Source organism: Polypterus senegalus, chromosome 14 (genome assembly GCF_016835505.1).
Source record: "Polypterus senegalus isolate Bchr_013 chromosome 14, ASM1683550v1, whole genome shotgun sequence".
NCBI classification, from domain to species: domain Eukaryota; kingdom Metazoa; phylum Chordata; class Cladistia; order Polypteriformes; family Polypteridae; genus Polypterus; species Polypterus senegalus.
The window spans coordinates 138,916,929-138,942,420 of NC_053167.1; the positions used below are offsets into that span (position 1 = coordinate 138,916,929).

Sequence of the window (25,492 nt, forward strand, 5' to 3'; positions counted from 1 at the left end):
AGATCACTCCAAGAGCAAGGCACACGTGTAATAGTTGGCGAGGTCACAAAGGACCCCAACTGAAGGCCTCTCTCACATTGGCTAATGTTCATGTTCATGAGTCCACCATCAGGAGAACACTGAACAACAATGGTGTGCATGGCAGGGTCGCAAGGAGAAAGCCACTGCTCCCCAAAACAAACATTGCTGCTCGTCTGCAGTTTGCTAAAGATCACGTGGACAAACCAGAAGGCTATTAGAAGAATGTTTTGTGGACGGATGAGACCAAAATAGAACTTTTGGTTTAAATGAAAAGCGTTATGTTTGGAGAAAGGAAAACACTGCATTCCAGCTTAAGAACCTTATCCCATCTGTGAAACATGGTGGTGGTAGTATCAGGGTTTGGGCCTGTTGTGCTGCATCTGGGCCAGGATGGCTTACCTTCATTGATGGAACAATGAATTCTGAATTATATCAGAGAATTCTCAAGGAAAATGTCAGGACATCTGTCCATGAAGTGAATCTTAAGAGAAGGTGGGTCATGCAGCAAGACAACGACCCTAAGCACACAAGTCGTTCTACCAAAGAGTGGTTCAAGAAGAAGAAAGTGAATGTTCTGGAATGGCCAAGTCAAAGTCCTGACCTTAATCCAATCGAAATGTTGTGAAGGACCTGAAGCGAGCAGTTCATGTGAGGAAACCCACCAACATCTCAGAGTTGAAGTTGTTCTGTATGGAGGAATGGGCGAAAATTCCTCCAAGCCGGTGTGTAGGAATGAGCAAAAGTTACCAGAAACGTTTAGTAAGGGGGGTCACACCAGATACTGAAAGCAAAGGGTCACATACTTTTGCCACTCACAAATATGTAATATTCGGTAATTTTTCTTAATAAATTAATGACCAAGTATAATATTTTTGTCTCATTTGTTTAACTGGTTTCTCTTTATCTACTTTTAGGACTTGAGTGAAAATCTGATGATGTTTTAGGTCGTATTTATGCAGAAATCTAGAAAATTCTAAAGGGTTCACAAACTTTCAGTGACACTTTCCTTGCTACATGCATTTCCCTTCAGGTTCTGTTTGGTAAAATAATAAGAACAAAGAGCCCTGACTGAGCAGACGGAGTGGGACGCCTCTTTGCTGATGATAACACTTGGGTGGAGTGGCCTGGGGGGTCTCTCGTTTCTTTTTATTCTTTCAGCCTTTGACCTGTCGGCTGTGTTTCTCCCTCAGGCTCTCGAGACCGACGCACACCAAATTCTTATTGTCAGTTAAAACTTGCTCTTAGATTCTTCTTGATACATTTATTTTCAGTGACATTCCTGCTATTTTCTTCTTTTTTTTTTACAACATAAAAATCTCAGACCTGCTTATTGCCATTCAGGGTCATGGAGGTCCCAAACCTGTCCCAGCAGTGCACTTACATTTTTCTCAATACATTCCTTTATTACAGACGTGGACACATTTGTTGGAATCCCTCCATGATAAAAGAAGAACCCACAATTGTCTCTGAAGTAACTTGAACCTGAAAAAAGTTACCGTCCCCCATTGTTTATTCCGTATTTGAACAAAATCAGACTTTGCTTTAGGCTTTGTATTCAACAAAATATTGTAAATTATAACACAAATAGAAATGGTATGGATGGAAATGTAGGAAACCTTAACCACATATTTTGTTGTGCAACCTTTTGAGTTTGTGTTCACTACAAACAAGCAGTTCCTGGAGTTCTCCTCGAGACTTCTGCACCTGTCCACAGGTCATCTGGCCCACTGGTCCTGAGCAAACTGCTCCAGCTGTGTCCGGTCTGAAGGGGGTCTTCTCCAGACTGCATGTTTCAGGTCTTTCCATAGACGTTCAATGGGATTCAAATCAGGGCTCATAGAAGGCCACTTCACAACAATCCAATGCTCTGTTCTTAGCTGTTGTTGGGGGCTTTTCATGGTGTGCATCCTGTTGGAGCGTCCATGACCTGTGACTGAGACAGAGCTTTCTGACTCTGGGCAGTACGTTTCAGTCCAGAATGTCTTGAGAGTCTTGAGATTTCATTGTTGTCTACACAGACTCAATGCCCCCCTGTGCCAGATACACCAAAGCAGCCCCCAAACATTGAGCAGAGAAAATAAGTATTGTACGTATCAACGTTTTTCTCAGTAAGTATATTTCTAATGGGGCTATTGACGTGAAATTTTCACTCGATGTCGGTAACAACCCAAGTAATCCACACATACAAAGAAATCAAGACAATTAAGTCCATAAATCAGTGATTCTCAAACTGTGGGGCGGGTCCCCCTAGGGGGGCACGAAGATGTGAAAAAAAGAAAACAAGAATCGAAAATATGAAAAATACATCAAAATTAACTTAAAACTACATTCTGATACTAGAACAATAAATATAGAGTTAGATAAATGTCGATAAAAGTTAAGAAGGTATAATGAAATTTGCATCTATGATATATCATTAATTAAAAAGAACAAATTGGTATTAGTGGGCTCCTTTCACAAAAACGTTAGGTAGGCGCGATTAAAACTGTTATGAAAACTCGCAAATACATAAAGGTTGAGAAACGCAGCCATAAATGAAGTTCTGTGTAATAAAGTGGAATGACACAGGGAATAAGTATTGAACACATGAAGAAAAGGAGGTGCAGAAAGGCCTGGAAAGCCAAGAAAGCAGCTGACATCTGTCAATCTCTGATAGCCCCCCATCAGTGCAAATGAATATCAGCTGGTTTAGTCCTAAGTGATGGCCTATAAAATGGTTTCTCATTCCCAGCGTGTCACACAAGAAGCATCTCATGATGGTTAAAAGAAAAGAGCTCTCTCAAGACCTTCACAACCTTATTGTTGGTGGCATTGGTGACAGACGTATCTCTAAACTTCTGAGTGTTCCAGTGAGCGCCGTTGGAGTCCTAATGTTGAAGTGGAATGAACATCATTTCAATAAACCGGCCAAGACCGGGCGCTCGTCACAAGATTTGTGACAGAGGAGTCAAAAGAATAATCAGAAGAGTTGTCCAAGAGCCGAGAGCTTCAGAAAGACCTGCAGTGAGCAGGTCCAGTAAGTAATGCACTCCATCACCATGACCTCTATGCATGCTCACCACGCTGAAGAAAAAGGATGTTGAAGCTCATTTAAAGTGAGGATAGGTCAATGAAATACTGGGAGAATAGAGTCTGGCCAGAAGAGACCAAAATGGAACTCTTTGCATGTAGTGTGTCTTTATATTTTTTTAAAAATTACAATTTTCTTATTGTACCTGTGTCTGAACTTGAACTCCTATATCGGATGTGTGCCAATCACTGACGTAAGTTTAGGCATCCAGGTTACTGTTGCTGCCCGATTAGTGGGGTTAAGTTCAGGGTTTTGGATAGAGGTATCCGTCCTTCTATCCATCCATCCATTTATTATCCAACCTGCTATATCCTAAGTACAGGGTCACGGGGGTCTGCTGGAGGAGCCAATCCCAGCCAACACAGGGCACAAGGCAGGAAACAGACTCTGGGCAGGATGCCAGCCCACCGCAGGGCGCGTACACACACACACCCACATACAAAGCACACGCACGGGACAATTTAGAATCGTCAATGCACCTAACCTGCATGTCTTTGGACTGTGGGAGGAAACCCACGCAGACACGGGAAGAACATGCAAACTCCATGCAAGGAGGACCTGGGAAGCGAACCCAGACAGGTCTCCTAACTGCGAGGCAGCAGCGCTACCCAAGTCTGTGAGGATTTCCTCCACTTTTTCCGTAACAAAATTAAAGATCTAAATAATTCAACTAACGTAAATACATCATCTGTTTATATCTCTCCCTGTTTTCCCACTCCATCCAGCTCCTTCTCTAAGTTCTCACCAGTCACATCTGCGTTTGTTAATGACCTGCTTTGTAAGATGAGGCCAACTACTTGTATACTGGACCCCATCCCCAGCACACTACTTAAATCCTGCCTTCATGCCATAATCCCGACTGTTACAACAATAATAAACTCATCCCTTGACACTGGCTCTGTGCCGCTCACTTTTAAAATCGCTTCTGTAACCCCAATGTTAAAAAAGTCTGGTCTTGATGCTGACAATCTTAACAATTTCCGGCCTATTTCCCACTTACCTTTCCTGTCAAAAGCTCTTGAGCGTGTTGTAGCTTCCCAGCTCACCAATTACTTAACGTCTAATAATTTGATGGAACCCTTTCAGTCTGGTTTCAGGGTGCAGCACAGCTGTGAAACTGCTCTGCTACGGGTAACCAATGATTTGCTTATGGCAGCAGACTCTGGACAAACCAGCATATTAATTCTGTTAGACCTCAGTGCAGCATTTGACACTGTCAGACATGACATTCTACTGTCTAGAATGGAGAACATGCTGGGTATCTCTGGCACTGCCCTCCAGTGGTTCAAGTCCTATCTGACTGATAGGCAAGAGTTTGTTAGTCTTGGCAACAGCAGATCCAGCTCGCGCCAGTCACACAAGGAGTTCCTCAGGGCTCTGTCCTGGCCCTCTTCTCTTCTGTATTTATATGCTTCCCTTGGCCATATTATTCGTAGCTATGGACTGGGCTATCATTTTTATGCAGATGATACTCAACTCTACTTCAATGTTAAAAGTGGAACTTCATCAGAGCTTTCTCAGCTCACAACCTGCCTTAGTGAAATTAAAACCTGGATGGAGCAGAACTCTTTAAAATTAAACTGCAACAAAACTGAACTCCTGCAAATTGGGACTAAAATGCAACTTAATAAAATGAGCTCCTTCCCAGTCCATCTTGGTGGTGATCTCATCAGACCTGCCTCTACTGCAAAGAATCTTGGTGTCATTTTTGATTCCTCCCTTTCTTACTCCACCACATAAATCACATTAAGAAACTTTCTTACTTTCACCTCCGTAACATATCCGTGTTCGCTCCTTCCTTTCCTTTTCTAATGCTGAGAAACTTGTCCATGCTTTTATCACATCCCGCATAGATTATTGTAACTCGCTGCTGGCAGGGGCCCCTTCTAATCTTATATCACAGCTCCAGCTTATTCAAAACTCAGCTGCAAGAGTCCTTACTCGAACCAGCAGCAGCGAGCACATCACACCCATCCTGCTCCGTCTTCACTGGCTCCCTGTGTCTTACAGAATCGAATATAAAATCCTACTAATAACCTACAAAGCCTTAAATAACCTCGCGCCAAACTACATCAGTGACCTTCTCCATCACTATGTGCCTGCCCGCCCACTAAGGTCCTCTGATTCTGGCAATCTTGTTGTGCCCCACACTAATCTACACTCCATGGGTGACAGGGCCTTCAGCTGTATAGCGAGTGCCCAGACTCTGGAATGACCTACCGAAATTAATCAGGTCAGCTGACTCCATGAATTCTTTTAAAAACAACTTAAAACTCATCTGTTCAGGAAGGCTTTTAGCTCTATTTGACTTCATTCCCCTTCTCTCAGTTTACCTCTCTGTCAAGATGCTCATGTAACCTGTGTGTGTGTGCTAGACCATCAGTTCTGTTGTCTGTTAGGCTTTCTCTGAATTTACTGTCTTAATCTTCTTATTTATTAATTTGCTTTGTACTATGCTATATACTGTATACCCTGCCGTTCTTTCTTATATTCTGTAAGTGCCTTGAGCATGGGAAAGGCGCTATATAAATAAAATGTATTATTATTATTATTATTATTATTACTGTGCCACTGTGCCGCCCGCCTGTCCTATTTTTCAGAAAATATAAATGACTTATTTTTCCATAGTTTGAACTTGACCTTCCTGGACGGATGCGTGCCAATCACTGACTTAGGTTTAGGTGCCCAGGTTACTGTTGCTGCCCGATTAGTGGGGTTAAGTTCAGGGTTTTGAGTAGGGGTAGATTATCTTTACATTTTTGCGAAGCTACTGTATAATATTTATTCTTTTTCTCGGCGTTTGAACTTAAACTTATTTCGACGGAGGCGTGCTAATCCCTGGCTTAGTTTTAGGCATCCCGGCTACTGTTTTCGCCTGGCTAGTGGGGTTAAGTTCAGGTTTTTGGGTAGGGGCAGCTTGTCTTTATTAAAAAAAAAAATAATAATAATTTTGACGATTTTATTATTGTCCCTGTGTCTAAACTTGAACTCCTATATCGGATGCATGCTATTCACTGACTTAGGTTTAGGCGTTCGGGTTTCTGTTGCTGCCCGATTAGTGGGGTTAAGTTCAGGGTTTTGGATAAGGGTAGCCTGGGTAGCCGTGTTCAAATCTCCTTGTTTGGTTTCTTCTTATTTATCAGACTCTTTTTCTGCATTGAAGTGTGTGTCACAATGCTCAGGAGACATTCAGATAAGAATTCCTTTGTACTCTGGTCAATAAACTGCAACAGTTACATAACACCATTGGTATTTTTCTGTTTGCAATTCCGGGGGGTTGAGCAGTCTATGCCATCAGCTGTTGGGTTTAAAGTGGGTACCAACCCCAAAAGGGTTGCCATTCCATCAAAGACACGCAGGTACACAGGATTCATTCAGATAGCACCAGATTTAATCTTGGGACTCTACTTCCCAAACATCCATAATGTTGATCCAAGCAGATTTTTACTGCCAATAAGATGATTAACCTTAATAAATCTCTTACCGTCAACAGCCTCCTTTGTTCGCACAGTGTTTTGCTTTTTTTTTTTTATTCTTATTTGATGTCAGGATGTTTGTAGGCTCCTCCAGATTCTCAAGGGGACATAGATGTGGCGTGTGTTTGAAAGTGTGTTGAATCTTCCTCTTCATCTGGTTTGCTTTATTCAACCCCTTTCCGTGGTGTTTGCTGTCAAACGCGCTCTGTGAAATAAATTCTAATGTTGCATCAGAGCATCGCATGCTATTTTGCAAATAAAAATAATAAAATACCAGGGCACGGTAATCAGCTCCAGTGACCCTCATGGCGCTTCCTGCCATATCCTCGAGACGTGCATGTCAGGTTAACTGGCGGCCAAATGTTGGCCAGATGTGGAGACTGGCAAGAGTGTGTGCCCTGCGATGGCTGAATTAGAAGAGAGGCTGCTTTGAAAATGGAAGGATGAGGATGAGGGTTAGGGTTAGGGTTGTTTGTTTAATGTTTACAGATTAATGCCCAGAATCCTTGCTTTTTTCTGTCTTTCTTTTGTTTAGTTTTGTGCCTTTGTTCTCACTTACCAACTATTCTTCTTTTAGATAGCAGAGTGTGTTTTAATGAGGCTAATCAGGAGAAAAGACGTGTTCAGAATGTACCGGTTAAATGAACGACTGGGAGATTGTTAATACAGGTGACAACATCAAAACGCTAAGCGAAAAATCAAAGTGAAGAATTTCAAGAACAGGGTTGTAAACAGGGTGGCACGGTGGCGCAGTGGTAGCGCTGCTGCCTCGCAGTTAGTGGACGCGGGTTCTCCTCCCGGGTCCTCCCTGCGTGGAGTTTGCATGTCCTCCCCGTGTCTGCGTGGGTTTCCTCCCACAGTCCAAAGACATGCAGGTTAGGTGGATTGGCGATCCTAAATTGGCATTAGTGTGTGTTTGTGTGTGTCCTGCGGTGGGTTGGCACCCTGCCCGGTATTGGTTCCTGGGTTCCTGGCTGGGATTGGCTCCAGCAGCCCCCATGACCCTGTGTTCGGATTCAGCGGGTTGGAAAATGGATGGATGGATAGATCATAAACAAAAGTGCACAAAAATCACATTAAACGCTTATCCATAAACGTGAATAACAAAAGTGCCACGTCAAGTGACCTTTTAACCTGAAATAATTACATTTTTGGGGTCCCAGCCTCCGTTAATCCACCCACTAACCACAAGCTTTTACTAGCGACAGAAATCCAAATCCTGTCAGCATCAAAATAGCGGCAGAAATGGTTCAGAATGAATTAGAGCATCTAAAAGAGGCACAGAAAAGCGGATTCTTTGACCTCAAAAATCCAGGAAAGGAGTGTCTAACCATAGATAGTTGCCCCAGAAAACGAGCAAAAAAAACGATCAAAATAGTCCTTCCATAACATCTACACACCAAATCTCACAAATATAACATGAAAAAAACATTTGGGAAAGGGGGATTGCAGTGACCCAATTTTTAAAAATTCCAAAATATTTTAATGTCTCATTTCAAAGGGTCCTTGACAGTAAGAGTGAATCAGTGGTGACAACAAAGTCTGTTCTGATGTCTTCGAATAGCAAATCCCTTACAAATGATTTAAATTTTTAACACGCATAGCGATGTTCCGATCGATTGGCCAGCAATTTAAATCGGACGATTTTCAAAAGACTCGACTTAATCAGCAGCCATACCACAGACACTTCAGAACAGGTTGTCCACTTGACGCTAGGCCTGCTCGGGCCTGGCAATTACTTGGATGAGAGACCAGCCAGGATAAGCTTGGGTTGCTGCTGGTAGAGGTGTTACCCTGTGGTCTGAATGGAGATGCCAATGCCCCAATGCAGTGACAGGGGTACTGTCCTATAAAAATGGTGCTGTCCTTTGGATGAGACATAAAACTGAGGTCCTAGCTCCTCTGTGGCCATGAAAGATCCCTGGGCATCCTTTGTAAAGTGTCGGGTGTATTCCGATGTACTAGCTAAACTGCCCGCCATGGCCTGGTCAGTCCGACTCCCTAATCATCCCCTGTCTCTAACTGGCTATCTCTCTTTTATCCATTCATCACCCACCAGCTAATATGTGGTGAAAAGTACTGGCGCAAAAATGGCTGCTGTCTCGTCATTCAGGTGGGCGCTGCACATTAGTGGTGATTGAAGTGGCTCCTCACTCACTATGTAAAGAAATCTTGAGTTGTGAGGAAAATGCTACATCTAAAGAATGAATTGTTAAATTGGCACATCGAAAAAAATGGATTTCTTTTCAGCATCTACTTTTCTAAGCCTTACGGTAATTTAGTTTTATGTGAGGTATTATGGTAGTTTATCTAGCGTACATCTGTTGCAAACTTCCCGTAAATGGAAGACCAGAAAGAGAGAAGAAAGGAATATTAGCCTTCACATTAGAAGAAGTGAAGTCGAAGAATGAGAAAAGGAAATTGGAGGAGTTGAGGTTGAATTTACTTCAGATTTTAACAAAATTTGTAATTTGGCCTAACGTTTGCATTCCATTTAGCAATTTAGCTGCGTGCCGGCATCTCTTCCAATTTCAACAGAGTATCAGCAGCTTTTCTTGGTGTACCGGTGTGTGCCAACAACTTCTTGCGAATCTTCACGGGAGAAGTTAAACTATTTGATTGAATGTCACTGTATCACCGTAAAAAGAGTAGGCCCAGAAATTTTGTTCCACTTCAATCGATGTCCACAAAAATCTCAAAAACCAGAAGGCAAGTATTACGTTTCCGTGAGGTGTTCGGATTCCCTTTTTTTGCTCATGTTTGATTCATTTGTTTGTTTTAATATTGTTATTTATGTGAACTAATTGAACTATTCTGTTTGTGTGCATTATTTCATTTCCATCTGTCTATGCGTGTTCTGTTATGTTCCGTGTATTTTGCGAGTGACTCCCAAAGAGGCGGGGCCACCTGTCCATTTTCATCAGGGGACGGCCCTCAACCCTGTAAATACTGAGAGAACACCCAGTCCTTTGCAATGTTAGGCCACACCAGGCCATGAAACTGCTTGTCCGGCACATGTCCAGTTACTTTTGAGCCTCTGAAAATGGAGGGACTCTGTGAAAAATGGCTGCAATTTCTGAAATCTTAAAGCCATAACTTTGTTAATCCCCATAAATTAAAGCTGAAAGTCTGTACTTCTGTCACATCTTGATTGCTTAATTTCACATCTATTGTGGTGACATACAGAGAGAAAATTACAAAAATTGCATTAATGTCTAAATACTTGAAGACCTAACTGTATATGCTGAGTTTTGGTGGGGTTCATTTTAATCAGTACAGTTTGAAGCCAATTTGGAGCCCCAGGCAGGGTAACGCCGTCCTCTCGGTATCATCAGAGTTCTGCTACCGGGTCTCCCTCGGGTGTACTTTCATTAATGTCGCCCGCTCTTTTGTGCCCCTTTTAGAAACACAAGTGGCCCTCCTTTATGCACGTACTGCAGACATTATTAGAACGCTTAATGGGGGTTGGATTTTCCCCTCGGTGTCTGGAGCGCACCTCTCAACTGTCATGAATGGAGCCTGTGAGCGCTGAAGTCGGAAAACAACGGAAGAACTTGAACCCAATTAAAAAAATCATTTCTTTATTCTTAATTCTTGGTGAGCTAGAGAGATTGTGAGACTGCCTCTTTCCAACTCGGTCAACTGATTTGGATTTTGGCAGAATATCTAAAGTAAACCTGTTCTCTCTTTTATATCCTAGAAAAGAAAAAAAAAAAAACCTTAGCAGTTCATTCTGAGGTTATACATAGCTTAGGTTAAATCTTAATTTATGATATACTGGAATGTTCTTAAACCTGAAACAAACAGCCATGTGCATTCCTAAGGAATACACCCTTCTAATTATAGACACTTAGAATCAATTTAAACTTTCTTATAGTCTATAAAGATCTTACATTCTTCACAGGGTCTTCTGATAGTATCAGAGGTCAGCCTTTCCTATACGGTAAATGATAAAAGTTAGTCCCTTAATGCTGTGCACACAGGCCAACTCCTTTTCTGCATAAATTGTGAATTTCCCCTTGGGATTAATAAAGTATCTATCTATCTATCTATCTATCTATCTATCTATCTATCTATCTATCTATCTATCTATCTATCTATTATATAGTGCCTTTCACAAATCTATCTATCTATCTATCTATCTATCTATCTATCTATCTATCTATCTATCTATCTATCTATCTATCTATCTATCTATCTATCTATCTATCTAAATCAGGAACAAATCCTGTAGCTCTCTGCAGCACAATCAACTCAAAACACAGTCCTTGACTTAAATAATAATGTTTTCTCTTCCTCAAGCCCTTCAGATAGTCGCCTAATGGATTGACAGGGTCTGCTTCTGACCATTGCAGTGCCCTCGATTTTCACTGCTTTACTGTGTTTTATGGCCTCTCTTGTGAATTGTGTATTTCCGACTGGTTTGCCACTAGGTTGCCTGTTTCTGAAGGCAACTCCATCTGTGCCTTTTGAGCTCCTCAGATGTTCTTCTGCTACAGAGTATTTCTTGTGCAATAAAGCTTTTATTTTTCTAAAGTTTCTTCATTTTCCCTTTTTTTGGTTGATTGGGTCCATCCACTTGTGAGGCTCTTTGCAACAGTTTGTGGAACCTTGAAAGGAGATGACCGCAAGACAAACAAGGTGCCGAAATTACAAACAAATCCATCAAACACCAACCAGAAAGTGTACCTTAAAGTGAATGCAGGGGTCAAAAGGCAGGTAATAATTAAATAAAAAAAGAACACAAAGTGAGCTGAAAGCAAACCATAATAACCAATGCGATGCCTCATTTGTTCAAACATCTTAAAGAATCTATAAATCCCAGCTACATTTTTAGGTGGCTCTGCCTCCTTAGGCCCCACATACATAAGGCCGATCAGATGACAAAGAAAATCATCCATCCTTCCATCTTCCTAACCTGCTTACCCAGGACATGGTCACTGTAAAGCTGGGGCCTATCACAACAAGCATTGGATGTGAGACAGGAACAACACCTGGGCAGGGCAGGGCGCCAGTCCGTTTCAGGGCGAACACGCACACACTCTCGGGTCAATTCATCTAACCTGTGTGTCTTTGGATTGTGGGAGGAAGCCCACGAGGACATGGGAAGACCTTGCAAAATCCACGCAGGGTGCCGCTTGCACCTGTGCCCATACCTTCTTCCTGCATGGATAAAACACACGCGCTCAACCTGTCTTCATGTCTGTCTATCATAAAGCAGAAACTGTAGTGCGCACCCGAGCATCGCATGAGAACCTTTGCCTTCCAAAAGGTGATGGAGCCTTGCACAGCTCAGTGGCTTTGCCATCACAGTCCTGCGACCAGAACATCAGTAATCCCACCACCGTAGAGTTGAATTCCTTCTCGTGCCAACTTGGGTTTCCATATCAGGTGGCATCAGCTGTGGCTGCATGTGACTAACCAGATTATTTTTTTTTTCTCTGTTTCTCCTACAGGCAGCAGCCCTCTGGACAGCCCCAGGAACTTCTCACCAAATGCTGCCGCGCATTTCTCTTTTGCCCCCGCTCGCAGGTACGTGTGTCCAACCTCCTTTTTATCTTCCTCCTCAGGCATTGTGTTTCATAGCTGCTAAAATCGTGCATCAGCTTGGAGAGTACCGTAGTGCATGAGCACAGGCTTGTCTGGAATGGCACATCTGCTCGTCCAGGTGTTTAATGGCAGCCATTAAAAAGCACACACACCTCCTAGGTATGGATCAGGTGGAGCAGCACCTCTTAGTCACACACCCCAGGCACAGGGCCAGTGGTGGCTTAACCTGGCTGGACAGGTCAGGTGAGAGAAGACAAAGAAAAGGAAACGTCTTCACGACAGGCCATTTTGAGCTTTCCTTTTTCTAGTCATAATTAGGTTATGGATACCCCATGAGGACTATGAGATGAATGGGTTGGAATTTGAGATGTCTATAAAATACTTTTTAACACCTTAAAATTCAGGTTAGCAGTTTTTTCCCCCGAAATGTTTTTTTTGTTTTGTTAGTGGGTGGCATTGTTTGCTGACTTTCCCTTCTTAATTGAAATTAATTTTATTGCCAGGCTGCTTAGCTGCTAGAAGTTTCTCTTGATTTCATTCCACGCACATAATAAGTTTGTGAGTTTTGTTTACTGGGTCATCTCCTCCTTACCCCCCCCTTGAAGATTAACACACACGGACACACAGTGAATCCAGTCCAGACAAAGTCTCGAGTGGTGCCAACTGCCAGACCCTCTGCCATATTCCACGTAAGGTTCTCTACATAGCGATTCACTATCACCAGCACTAACAAATATGGCGGGGGTCCTCGCGACACACATGACAGCTCAACTCATTTGGTCATGTGCAGCTTATTAACCAAATTATGTCTTGCTTGTACTGCAGTCGTTCTAATTATTGACGAGCGACCTCAGTAGCCTTGATGAATCCTGTCAGCATGAGAGTGATAATGTTGCCCAAACTTGGCAACCTCTTAATATTTCAGTCTCTCCAGATAAAAGACAAAGGATAGAAAACATAAAAGCAATGTGGTATTTATTAATGCATAACAATACTAAACAGAAGAAGATATAATCGAAAATAAAATTGCTAGAAAAGTCTGGATATAAGCAGTCTTAGAAAGGCTTACTGAAAATCAGAAGTGTCAGGGGGTGGATGTCGTTCCAGGTCACTTTTGGTTTAGCGATCGGCATTATTCATGGATTATGTTCTCTAACGTCCAGATGAAACGGTCACACGTCTGTCGATCACACATCTGTAATTCCGTAATGGAGCGTCCATGTTCGTTTGACCACAGAGCTCTGTGCTGTGCATGTTCAAGCTACCCATAAGCCATCATGAACATATAATGCATCAGCTTCTATCTGTTGTGGTTACCCTGTAATGTTCAAATTGCCTTTACTTTTTGATTTACCCTCACATAAGAAACGTGATTGGACGTAGATTTTCATAGCATTACGGATGTGCTTGAAGGTTTGTGAACCCTTTAGAATTTTCTATATTTCTGCATAAATACGACCTAAAACATCATCAGATTTTCACTCAAGTCCTAAAAGTAGATAAAGAGAAACCAGTTAAACAAATGAGACAAAAATATTACACTTGTTCATTTATTTATTGAGGAAAATTATCGAATATTACATAATTGTGACTAGCAGAAGTATGTGACCCTTTGCTTTCAGTATCTGGTGTGACCCCCCTTACTAAACGTTTCCGGTAACTTTTGCTCATTCCTACACACCGGCTTGGAGGAATTTTTGCCCATTCCTCCATACAGAACAGCTTCAACTCTGGGATGTTGGTGGGTTTCCTCACATGAACTGCTCACTTCAGGTCCTTCACAACATTTCGATTGGATTAAGGTCAGGACTTTGACTTGGCCATTCCAGAACATTCACTTTCTTCTTCTTTAACCATTCTTTGGTAGAACGACTTGTGTGCTTAGGGTCGTTGTCTCGCTGCATGACCCACCTTCTCTTGAGATTCAGTTCATGGACAGATGTCCTGACATTTTCCTTTAGAATTCTCTGATATCATTCAGAATTCATTGTTCCATCAATGAAGGCAAGCCGTCCTGGCCCAGATGCAGCACAACAGGCCCAAACCCTGATACTACCACCACCATGTTTCACAGATGGGATAAGGTCCTTATGCTGGAATGCAGTGTTTTCCTTTCTCCAAACATAACGCTTTTCATTTAAACCAAAAAGTTCTATTTTGGTCTCATCCGTCCACAGAACATTCTTCCAATAGCCTTCTGGTTTGTCCACGTGATCTTTAGCAAACTGCAGACGAGCAGCCATGCTGTTTTTGGAGAGCAGTGACTTTCTCCTTGCAACCCTGCCATGCACACCATTGTTGTTCAGTGTTCTCCTGATGGTGAACTCATCAACATGAACATTAGCCAATGTGAGAGAGGCCTTCAGTTGGGGTCCTTTGTGACCTCGCCGACTATTACACGTGTGCCTTGCTCTTGGAGTGATCTTTGTTGGTCGACAACTCCTGGGGAGGGTAACAGTGGTCTTGAATTTCCTCCATTTGTACACAATCTGTCTGACTGTGGATTGGTGGAGTCCAAACTCTTTACAGATGGTTTAGTAACCTTTTCCAGCCTGATGAGCATCAACAACTCTTTTTGTGAGGTCCTCAGAAATCTCCTTTGTTGGTGCCACCATACACTTCCACAAACGTGTGTTGTGAAGAGCAGACTTTGATAGATCCTGTTCTTTAAATAACACAGGGTGCCCACTCACACCTGATTGGCATCCCATTGATTGAAAACACCGGACTCGAATGTCACCTTCAAACTAACTGCTAATCCGTGAGGTTCACATACTTTTGCCTCTCACAATTATGTAATATTCGATCGTTTTCCTTAATAAATAAATTACCAAGTATGATATTTTTGTCTCATTTGTTTAACTGGTTTCTCTTTATCTACTTTTAGGACTTGAGTGAAAATCTGATGATGTTTGAGGTCATATTTATGCAGAAATATAGAACATTCTAAAGGGTTCTCAAACCTTCAAGCACAACTGTATGTATTGTGTGGAGAGCTGTTTCTCATGGGGCTCATGCCATCTGCCATCTCTTTCTTTGAACACTGTCCAATGCTGTTGCTGGTCCTTGGATTTTCCACAGCTTCTTCCATACGCCTCCACACATTACCTTCACATTTACACCTTCAGCTCCACCCTGCACCTCAGTTGAGGTAACTCCAAGTTCCACCCCACTGCTGTATGGTGCCAATGGGCTGTTAGTGCCATACAGGCACAGCTTTCACAGTCAAATTAGAAAATAATGTGATGCAGAAGATCTCCCATTTAAGGTAAAGACTGGGAAGATAGAAGATGAGAGTTGCCTCTGGATACCCCATAGTTACAAATGGCTTTAGGGCCACATCCACACTACAATGTTCTCATTTAATAATGGCTTTTTTTAGACAGAAATTTTCTGTCCCCTAGAGTTTCCACATCCTTTACAACAGTATGTTTGTCCACACTAAAACATCCAAAAAGAAGGGGACAGAAGTCCTCAGAACTCCTCTCTCAATCCCCTTCCGTCCGATCTTTCCAGGACGTTGTCTATACATTCAAGCTTCTGAAAAAAATTGCCATGTCTGTTCACAAAGATGTTACTGCAACGTGAACTGGAAACTTAAGCTGCTTGCCCAGGCCGACCATTAGCAGCCAAACGTTAAACACGAACCAACCCAGAGCACGACGGAGCCTGCGCTTTCAGAAATCTTTTTTTGCCTTTCCATATTGACATGATGTGCTGTAATTTTCAAACGTCTCTGGCTCTGGAGATCGTTTTCAGAATTATTAATTTTTGTCAGGACGAAAGGCAAAAACCGTGACAATCGTCTGCCTTTTTAAACAAAAACACAGCGTGGACAGGACGTAAGTTAGCAAAGCATGTGAACTGTTTTTGGATGTGCACTGGTGCCACCTAGTGGAGACTTAGTGTGTGCACTCAATCAGGCAAGTGAGAGCATCCCAGCAAGTGCAGTAATGTGTTTTTGAAAACAGTCCGTCTTACCTAAATGGGGATTATTTTTGACTTGGTAGAGCCAATACTGAACTGATTTCACCACGTGTGAAGAGTAGAGTGACACTCATTGCCACATTTTTAATGAGATGGGCGTGTGCAATGAATTCTGGCATGTCGGCCTTTTCTTGCGGGTGCCAGTCAGCTGGTCTCATGTTAAAGACTCATGCCAGGTGACTCTCACTCTCATTAACGTTGTGTCATTTCTTCACTGCAGTCATGGGCACAGAGCTGACAGGTAAATCATCTCATGGCACCCGATATCTGTGAGTGAATGAGTGAGTGAATAAGTGTGCCAAGCACCACAATGCAGAGAAGGACAGCACAATGGGTCACCCAGAGTCACATAGTTCTGATGAGCCAGTCCACTATGGCACTGTTTATAGGCCGCTCACCCTTTCACTTATTCTGCAGCCGCCGTTTAATCATCTTAAGACAATGAAATCAGCAGGGGTCCATCTCTCAAATGTATTGTGACTTTTCACAGGGATATGTCGCATCCCACAAATATGATGGGCATGACATGCACCTGAACTCCAGCCAAGTTTTTGTAATATGGGCAAACCCTTCCACAGGGATTGGAGTGCCAGCTGGCGTTTTTAAATTTGTAATGAGTGCCACGCATTGATCAATCAAAATTCTTGATTTGTTGTGGCACCCTCTGTACATGTCACAGTCACAAAGTGCATTGACAAAACCCACAAGAACCTTTAATAATGTATGGCAGCTATCTGTCAGTGCCCATATGTGTTTATAACCATGTAGCTGTAAATATGCAGTGCTTTGGACACCCCACCTCATTAACGCCCATCTAGTGATCATTTAGAAAAAGCTAAAGCAATAGCATCCTCATTAGGCAAATTGTTTATCCCATTCCTGAACACGGGGGCTCAGTTACCTGCCAGTGCCAGGTGGCATCACTAGCATACACACACTCAGGGTGAGGTTGTCTGTCTTTTGAAGCATGACGGTGGTGAGTATATATGTGCATGCTGAGTTCCATATGCTGCGCCCCATGGCACACACTGCGGATGTCACTTCCACCCAGCTCTGAATCCCAGTTTGCAAGCATCACAGCTTACAGCTCCAATCGATCCGTTTGCAAAGGTTATATGGTGGGCAGATGGGCAGACAGAGATGTGATTGCTGAGGAGGGATCAGGCAGGGGGAGCTCACAGAAAACATGGCTAAAGTCATGATGGTGAGAGACCACTGGCACAAGGGGACGTGACGGGAATGGGGATTGTCTGCCCCCAGTGCAGTGCAGTTATGTTATGGAGTATGGGCGGAGTGGTGGCTCTGAGGCTAAGGATCTGGGCTGGTATCCCGAAGGTTGCCGGTTTGAATCTCCGTCACTGCCAAAAGAGATCCTACTCTGCTGGGCCCTTGAGCAAGGCCCATAACCTTCAGCTGCTCCTGGGCCGCTGTACAATGGTTGACTCTGCGCTCTGACCCCAAGGGGTATGCGAAAAATAAATTCCTAATACAAGAAATTGTATAAGGCGAAATAAAGAACAAAAATAAATAATGTGAGGGGGAAGACCCTGCTGAGGAAAAAGGGTGAAGGGCTATAAATGTGTGTGCCCTTGATATGGCTGCCAATGAGGGTGAAGGTTTGACAGATTAGAGGAGAAGCAGGGCACTCGTAGCAATGCGGTGGGAAAAAGAGCAGCAGGAGGTGAAGGCAGCTTTGGAGCCAAATACAGCAGGGTGCAAAAGGAACCATTTATTATTAGTATTATTAGTATTAATATTATTTATGACTGATACCTTTATCCAAGGGGTCTTCTAAGATCAGGTTATGTGACAACTGTTAGGGGGAGTCAATGTCACCAATGAGGAATCGCACAGGGCCTCACTCCATTCTGTGCCCTCCACTGATATTGGCACCGTTGGTAAATAAAAGGAGAACAGGCTGTGTCTTCAAGATTTAGATGTGGAGTTTCCTTCAAGACGACAACAACATTTATTCCTAGAGCACATTTTCATACTAATGGTGTGTAACTCAAAATGCTTCACAAGGTGAAGAAAGAAAAGTTTATATGAAACAAAAATAAGATTAGGCAATACTAAGTAACAAAGAATAAAGTAAGATGAGATGGACAAGAGGACAGAAAAATAAAAAATAAAAACTCCAAATGGGCGGAGATAAAAAAATAAAAAATCTGCAGGGGTTCCAAGGTCAAGAGACCGCCCAGCCCTCAAAAGCTCTTACCCAAGTGGGCCGGGATCTTCACTGGTCTGGCCAGCAGTGCCTCAGTGAGTGACATCCATGGTGCGGCCTTTGCATGTTTGTGTCTTGCTGCATGTCTGATTGCCAGGCTGCCCCCTACCCCACCCCATGCATTGTTCCTTCTGTATAGCGCCTTCCGTTATTTCACTTGTCCCTCGACGCTTCAGGAAGAAAACCCTCTGTTTTGCCACACATTTGCCAAATATCTAAGGAATGTTCTGGAAACCAAAAGGTCCAATTAAGTTTGTGTGTGTTTGCTTCCAACTACAGGACCGATGGGCGCCGCTGGTCTCTGGCATCTCTGCCCTCTTCAGGCTATGGCACCAACACTCCCAGCTCCACAGTATCGGTGAGTATGAAACAACTAGTAAATTCAACTCTTTTAGGGCAGATGTCGACTGGAGGGGCTGAGGGCGTCTGTCGACAAAAGTCGACATCTAGGGGTAGAGGGAGATAATCAGCTGGGAATGGCGACAAAACTCACCATTAGAGCAGTGCCAGACTTTCCTGCAACATACTAAGACATAAAGTACAAACCTGACTGTGTTGTGTGCAGCAACAGACAACTGAAAAGGAGGCACCAGTGCATCACATATCGTAAGTGCAGCAGTGCAGTGTGGCAAAGCTTTGAGCGTTATCGCACTTCGCAGGACTTTGCTGTGTAACGTGTATGTGAAATCACATAGTATGCAGGCTCACACGATATGCAAGACAATTGTCAGAAATATTTTTTTTTTTTTGTTGATTGAGATGTTAAAACATTACTTTGTGTTCTTTTTTTAAGAAAAAAAAGTGAGCTTTTGGAAAATATTCAGCCGTGGAAGAAAAGAAACGAAAACAAAATCAGGTTGTCAGTATTATGGTTATGGCTTATTGGTATTATTTATTTTTTGGTTATGTTGTCAATTTATCTGCTAATTTTAACTGACCTCTTTTAGTCATTTGTGGTCAAGAATTTTAGTTTGTAGGCTCCGTGTCATTTTTAACGTTGTTTTTTAGCATCGTAATTACCATTTGTGGGGCGCCATCTAGTGGTTTTGTCAGTCGTCCGTCCCATTGAGTTAGTAACGTAAAGATCACTGTGTATAAATTCGCTGGCATTAACACATGGGAATGTCTGTTGGCGGTGTTGTGGAACACATGGACGGTGCTGGCACCCCAGCAGGAATGGATGGCGTCCCTTTACCCAGCTGGACTTCCATCATAATAGAAGAGCGACATTGATGAATGGGCATGGCTGGGACTGGCGCTGTTCTCTGCCTTAGCTAGGTGGCAGAAGAAAGAGATAGCCAGAGGGGAACTGCCTTCCAAGATCAGGTGTCCCTCTTTTATGGCTCTGGTTTGGACACCAACAGGGCTGCATGGGAGTTGTTCTGGATCAGGGGTCGCCAACTCCGGTCCTGGAGGACCACCATGGCTGCAGGTTTTCATTCCAACCCCTTTTCTTAATGATTGCCCTGTTTTTGCAGCTAATTAAATTCTTTTGAATTCATTTTAATTGACTTGCTCTTGAAGACTCTGACTCCTTAATTGTTTCTTTTTCCTTAATTAGCAGCCAAACAATAACGAGATACAAAATGAGCCAAAACAACTGGTGTCCGTCTTACAATATGTGAAAATAAAGAACAATGAAGGTCTCAGGAATGTCGATCTGCTCAGGTCCCCAAAACATTTTAATGGAGCTCTTAGAAAGAGAAAATCAACAATTTCAGAAATGTCTACTAATGCACCACGAGAGCAGCAACAAGCCTTGGAATTAAAGAACGAGTTTAATTAACGACAAGAATTGGCACCTCATTAAGCAGCTGGTTGGAGTGAAATTAGTTGGGAGTTTGAGGTTCTGACTTAGTTGGTCTTCTCTTGGCGCCCTCACTTCACATTTCATTTTTGTTTGGGTGCCATTTAAGGAAATAAATGAAGCAATTCAGAGGAACAAATGGAAAAATTCAGGGGAACAAATCTTAAAAAACAAATCAATTACAATGAATTCACAAGAAGTTATTTATTAGCACAAACGGAGCACTCATTAAGAAAAGGGTTCGAATGAAAACCTGCAGCCACGGTGGTCCTCCAGAAACGGACTTGGCGACCCCTGTTCTGGAGGGATCCCTGTTGGGGTCCTTAGGTGCTGCCAGAGGGCGATGCCACTACAAGACTCCCTCGTTTAATAGCAGTTCAGCTTAACCCAAAAGTGCTTTCTGGGTGCAACCAATCCAGCAAAAAAAGAAGCTGCTCTGCCTTCCCCAGGTGAGTCACAGACATTTAGAGATCGGTGCTGTCACCATCTCCTAGTCCTTTACGCACTCTCGGTTAAGTCGAAGGATGTTGTGTGCTCATCACAGTCAGGCCCAAGGGGGGGGGCAACCTTGAACACAGCCATTATCGTAGAGATTTTGAAAATCCCATGAAGTTGAGATTTGAAGGCCCCTAAAGTCCTACTCTCCACCACACTACTTGGCCACTTGCTCTACGTGTATTGTGTGGTTCTTCATGTGGAGAAACAATATCTGATGTTTGTGTGAAATACGCCCTAAGTATGTTTTCAACACAGTAACAGCTGGGATCTGCTGTACTAATTCCCTTCATAATTGTGAACACTTCATTCATGTCACCTCTTAATCTCTGGTTTCTTAAATTGAAAAGGTTCAGTATATTTAATCTTTCCTCATAACTCATCCTCCACAGTCCTGAAATTGGCCTAGCCGATCTCCTATGGACTTTCTCTAGCACTGTCTGTTTTTTTTTTTTTTATAAAAATATGGAGAACAAAACTGCATGGGTGAGGCCTCACTAGAGTTTTATGTAACTTTTATAGCTCCTACTGTAGACATTGTGCCTCTGTAAGCCATCTGGGTCAAGACAGCGACATGTCCACTACAACTCCCAGGTCCTTCTCATAAGTAGGGGTACTTTCAAGTTTCAGACCTCCCATTCTGTATTCAAATCTAACACTTCTACTTTCTCCACCTTAACATCCTTTCAGTGTTTTAAACATCAGGTTACGTTTTGAAAGTAGTGTGGGTTCACTGCTGGCTTAGAGCTGCCATTGGATCTTGCTGATGCCCCCTGCTTCGTCTACTCTGTACGTAATGAATGCTGAGGGTCCCGGAATGAGGACCGGGCAGTCTGGGTGGCCATACTGTACCTCCTTAGCCCTTTTTAATTAAGCTGGTGAGGAGTTAACGTTCATTCATTTTTATTTAATTCATTTCCCACCCTGAGAAGACCAACTAGGCTCCTCCTGGGACTTAAAAGATCTGAGCTATGACAATGAATTGAAGGAGCTGTGCAAGCGGAGATTAAGAGGGGAGCAGGACTGAAGTATTTAAAATTATGAAAGGAACTTGCAAACAGCACAATGATATAATGTCAGAATAGGAAGAGAAAGGAAGTAAAAAATAGGAAAAGGGAATCTGTAGGTTATCGTGATATTAGGATTGCAGAAGATATACTGTTTCTGTTAAAGGCAGACTCATTTGATAGAACAGAAGTAGTGACCATGTTATTGGAATTGTCAGGTGAAAATTTCTTCATAGTTTATTTAATTTCAGTTTTTATCAATTTGTCTGCTTTATGATTTGGGGTCTGTATAAAATTAAATCTGTAGTCATAAGTATAGATAATAAATGACACAAGATTTCTTTGTATACTACTAGGGGGCTCCACCCTCTGCTCACTTCGCTCACCCACCCCCGGGTTTGGTTATCCGGATATGCAATTTAAAGAGCTTGTTATTTTCATGGGAATGATTACATACTCTTTCAATTCTATGTTGCATCGCTTCTCCATGATCATAAATATACACCTGACCAAATTGCGCTTTCTTCGAAATTAAACTTGTCGTAGCTTTAATTGTTGCGGGACCACTGATTCTCATAGCGTATGCTCCATTGAATGATGCAAACGCGAAAAGTTTATTGTAGACTCGGATATTTTGCTTGTAGTGTTTGTGGATTTCATTTTCTCCAAACAACAATTCTTTTCATTCTCGCGGATCGTCCTCTCCATTGGGAGGCAGCACTACTTTTCCCTGATGGCAACACGAATTAGACGATCTACAAGTCTTCGACTTAAAGTATAAAGCCTTACAACATCTACATACTTCTGACATATCACCTTGTATATTCAATCTCGTATTGCTGTTCCGTTATTTCACTGAATAATAATTTCTGTTTGTTTGTACTAATGCGATCTTCACTTTCTTTTTTTTTTGATACATTCGAATTTTACTACATTCATATTCTTTAACTTGCTCTGCATGTGTATCGCCCCATCATTTTTTTTTTGAGCCTTTCGAATTCCATTGCTTTCTTAATCTCTAATGTGCTCTGCATGTGTATCGCGCCAACGTTTTTGAATGTCTTTATGAAGTCTTTTATTTCTGACCCCGATTGGACCTACGAGGTTTTCAATTTCACTTTGTCTGGGCTGATTATTACTTTCCCTATTTTCTGAATTTGCACATGGATTATTATTGTCCTTTTGTGCATTCTTTTCTCTCCAAACACTTTTGTGTCCCTTTTTGACGCACTGCTCTTTCTTCTTCGCTTAGTCGTTGACGTGCCATCTAGAACGTATAACATTTTTAAGAGCTGGGAGCACATGAAGTGTGTCTGCCAAACGCATTCCAACAACTGCGAGGTTAGATGTCTGTGATCTTGTTTTAAATTGTCTGTAAGTAGGGCATGACGTGCAAAAGTTACCGTCTCTTGGGTATTGCTTCCTAAGGTTGTAACGTCTAGTCTCGCGGGACGTCAAAGTGTCTCCCCGAGATGATCACGTCTCGAGCCAAGATTTTTTTTCTATTATACTAGAGAGATGTTTTGGGTAAACTGTATTCTTTCTCCGTTCGCTGGATGGCAAATCGCACCATTAATTCAAAAGTAATCCGTGTGAAAACCTGGTGAAGATGCAATCCTCGCACCCATAGATGCAAATGTTAAGGAGTTATTCATTGAGCTTATTTTTTCCATAAAAATGTTTGAATGTACAGTATATGAAGTCCGGTCATTAATGATCAGATGAATTTGCTGATCTTGCTCTCTGAGCTCATTTGACATTCCAGCTCGTCCTTCTTTTTCTCATTTTGCCCTTTGTTTTTTAACCACTTTCTTACGTTCTTATCACGCTTCATCTAAAGAAGAGTTCATTTTAGGTTTTATCCATTCAGGAGAATTCAAAGTAACTACTTTCTAAAAGCTATTGTTGTGGACGGCAAATGACAAGAGCAACTCTGATGCGCCTAAATGCTGCTATGTTATGGTTAGCCATGACAAACTCCTGAAAGTTTCGTATATTATGCCCGACAAAAGGTGGATGTCAGACAGTTTGATATGTTGTTATACCTGGCCATGGACAGACACCAGACAGATTAGTACATTACGCCCAGCCAAAGCTGAACAGCAGACATTTTATCTCGATCTATCTATCTGTTTATCTATCTATCTGGTAACATTTTATTAGTTTTATTAGAATCAAATAACATTCCATACAAGCAAGTCAAGCTTATCAACCTAGGTTTGATTAAACCAGACAGTTTACAGCAACAACATTTATTTCTATAGCACGTTTTCATACAAATAATGTAGCTCAAAGTGCTTTACATAATGAAGAATAGAAAAAAAAAAAGAATTAAAATAAGGGAACACTAATTAACATAGAATAAAAATAATGTCCGATGGCCAGGGAGGACAGAAAAAACAAAAAAAACACCCCAGACGGCTGGAGAAAAAATAAAATCTGCAGGGGTTCTGAGGCTATGAGACCACCCGGCCCCCTCTGGGCATTCTACCTAACATAAATGAACAGTCATCATTGTATTGGGTTCTCGTGGAAGGACTTGATGATGACGGTCATGTGGACTTCTGGCCTTTAATCCATCAATGTAGGGACATCACGGTACTTTGATCAGCTGGTGGTGGTGCAGGTCGCCACCCCAGGAAACCAGAAAAAGAACAGAAGAGAGAGTAGGGGTTAGTACGGACTGTGGAGCCACCATGAATAGTAATGATAATGAATTGAATATACAGAGCATCAGAATTAAACTAAAATGAAGTTATGAGAAAGCCATGTTAAAGTCATGAGTTTTTAGAAGTTTTTTAAAGTGCTCCACCATATCAGCCTGGTGAATTCCTATCAGTCAGCTATTCCAGATTTGAGGTTCATAACAGCAGAAGGCTGTCCGCCTCACCACTTCTTTAAAGTTTAGCTCTTGGAATTCTAAGCAGACCCTCATTTGAAGATCTAAGGTTACAATTTGGAGTGTAAGGTGTCAGACATTCTGAGATATAAGATGGAGCAGATTATCGAAGGCTTTGTAAACCATAAGCAGGATTTTAAAGTCAATTCTAAATGACACCGGTAACCAGTGTAGTGACATCAAAACTGGAGAAATGCGCTCGGATTTTCTTTTCCTAGTTAAGATTCTAGCAGCTCCATTCTGCACTTGCTGCAGTTGATTGATGTCTTTTTTGGGAAGTCCTGAGAGGAGTGCGTTACGGTAATCTAGTCAGTCGACTGAAAACAAAACAGCATCTTTCAGTGATATAAGAGGTCTAACTTTTGTTATATTTCTTAAGTGAAAAAATGCTATCCTAGTGATCTGATGAATATGAGATTTAAAATTCAGGTCAGAGTCAATAGTTACCCCTAAATTCTTTACCTCCATCTTGTCATTTAATCCTAATGCATCAAGTTTATTTCTAATAACTAATAAATCACTAAAATTTCAGTTTTTTCTTTATTTAGCTTGAGAAAATGACTATTCATCCATTCAGAAACACAAGTAAAACATTGTGTTAATGAATCAAGAGAGTCGGGGTCATCAGGTGCTATTGATAAGTACAGTTGTGTGTCGTCAGCATAGCTGTGGTAGCTTTAATATGTTATACCTGACTATGGGCAGACCCCAGACTGTTAAGTATGTTACGTCCGGCCACGAATGGAGACTGCAACGTTTTGTATTTTAAAAAGATTTTCTAGCATTTAAGAATAGTGTGCGTCATATGAAGCAACATAACATCAGTCCATATGCTTAGTTCATTGTGTACATTTTTTTTATAAACTTTTAGCACCAGTGAGTAAACACTCTGTTAAAGTTAAATATGTAAAGTGGTAACTACATTACTGAGAAATATAATTGTACAGTTCTTA

The 25,492-nt window shown here is 42.0% G+C and overlaps 1 protein-coding gene across 5 annotated transcripts in view; it reads left to right on the plus strand.

The window, feature by feature from the left end:
* mast2 (microtubule associated serine/threonine kinase 2) overlaps positions 1-25,492 on the plus strand; it is a 457,031-nt gene that overhangs the window by 323,008 nt on the left and 108,531 nt on the right. For 4 of the 5 annotated variants that reach the window (XM_039735193.1, XM_039735196.1, XM_039735197.1 and 1 more), the window contains 3 exons: positions 12,024-12,099; positions 16,325-16,345; positions 18,611-18,689. In XM_039735193.1, the coding sequence (XP_039591127.1) occupies positions 12,024-12,099; positions 16,325-16,345; positions 18,611-18,689 (176 nt within the window). The remainder of the gene's footprint in view (positions 1-12,023; positions 12,100-16,324; positions 16,346-18,610; positions 18,690-25,492) is intronic. The other variant, XM_039735194.1, reaches the window with a different exon arrangement.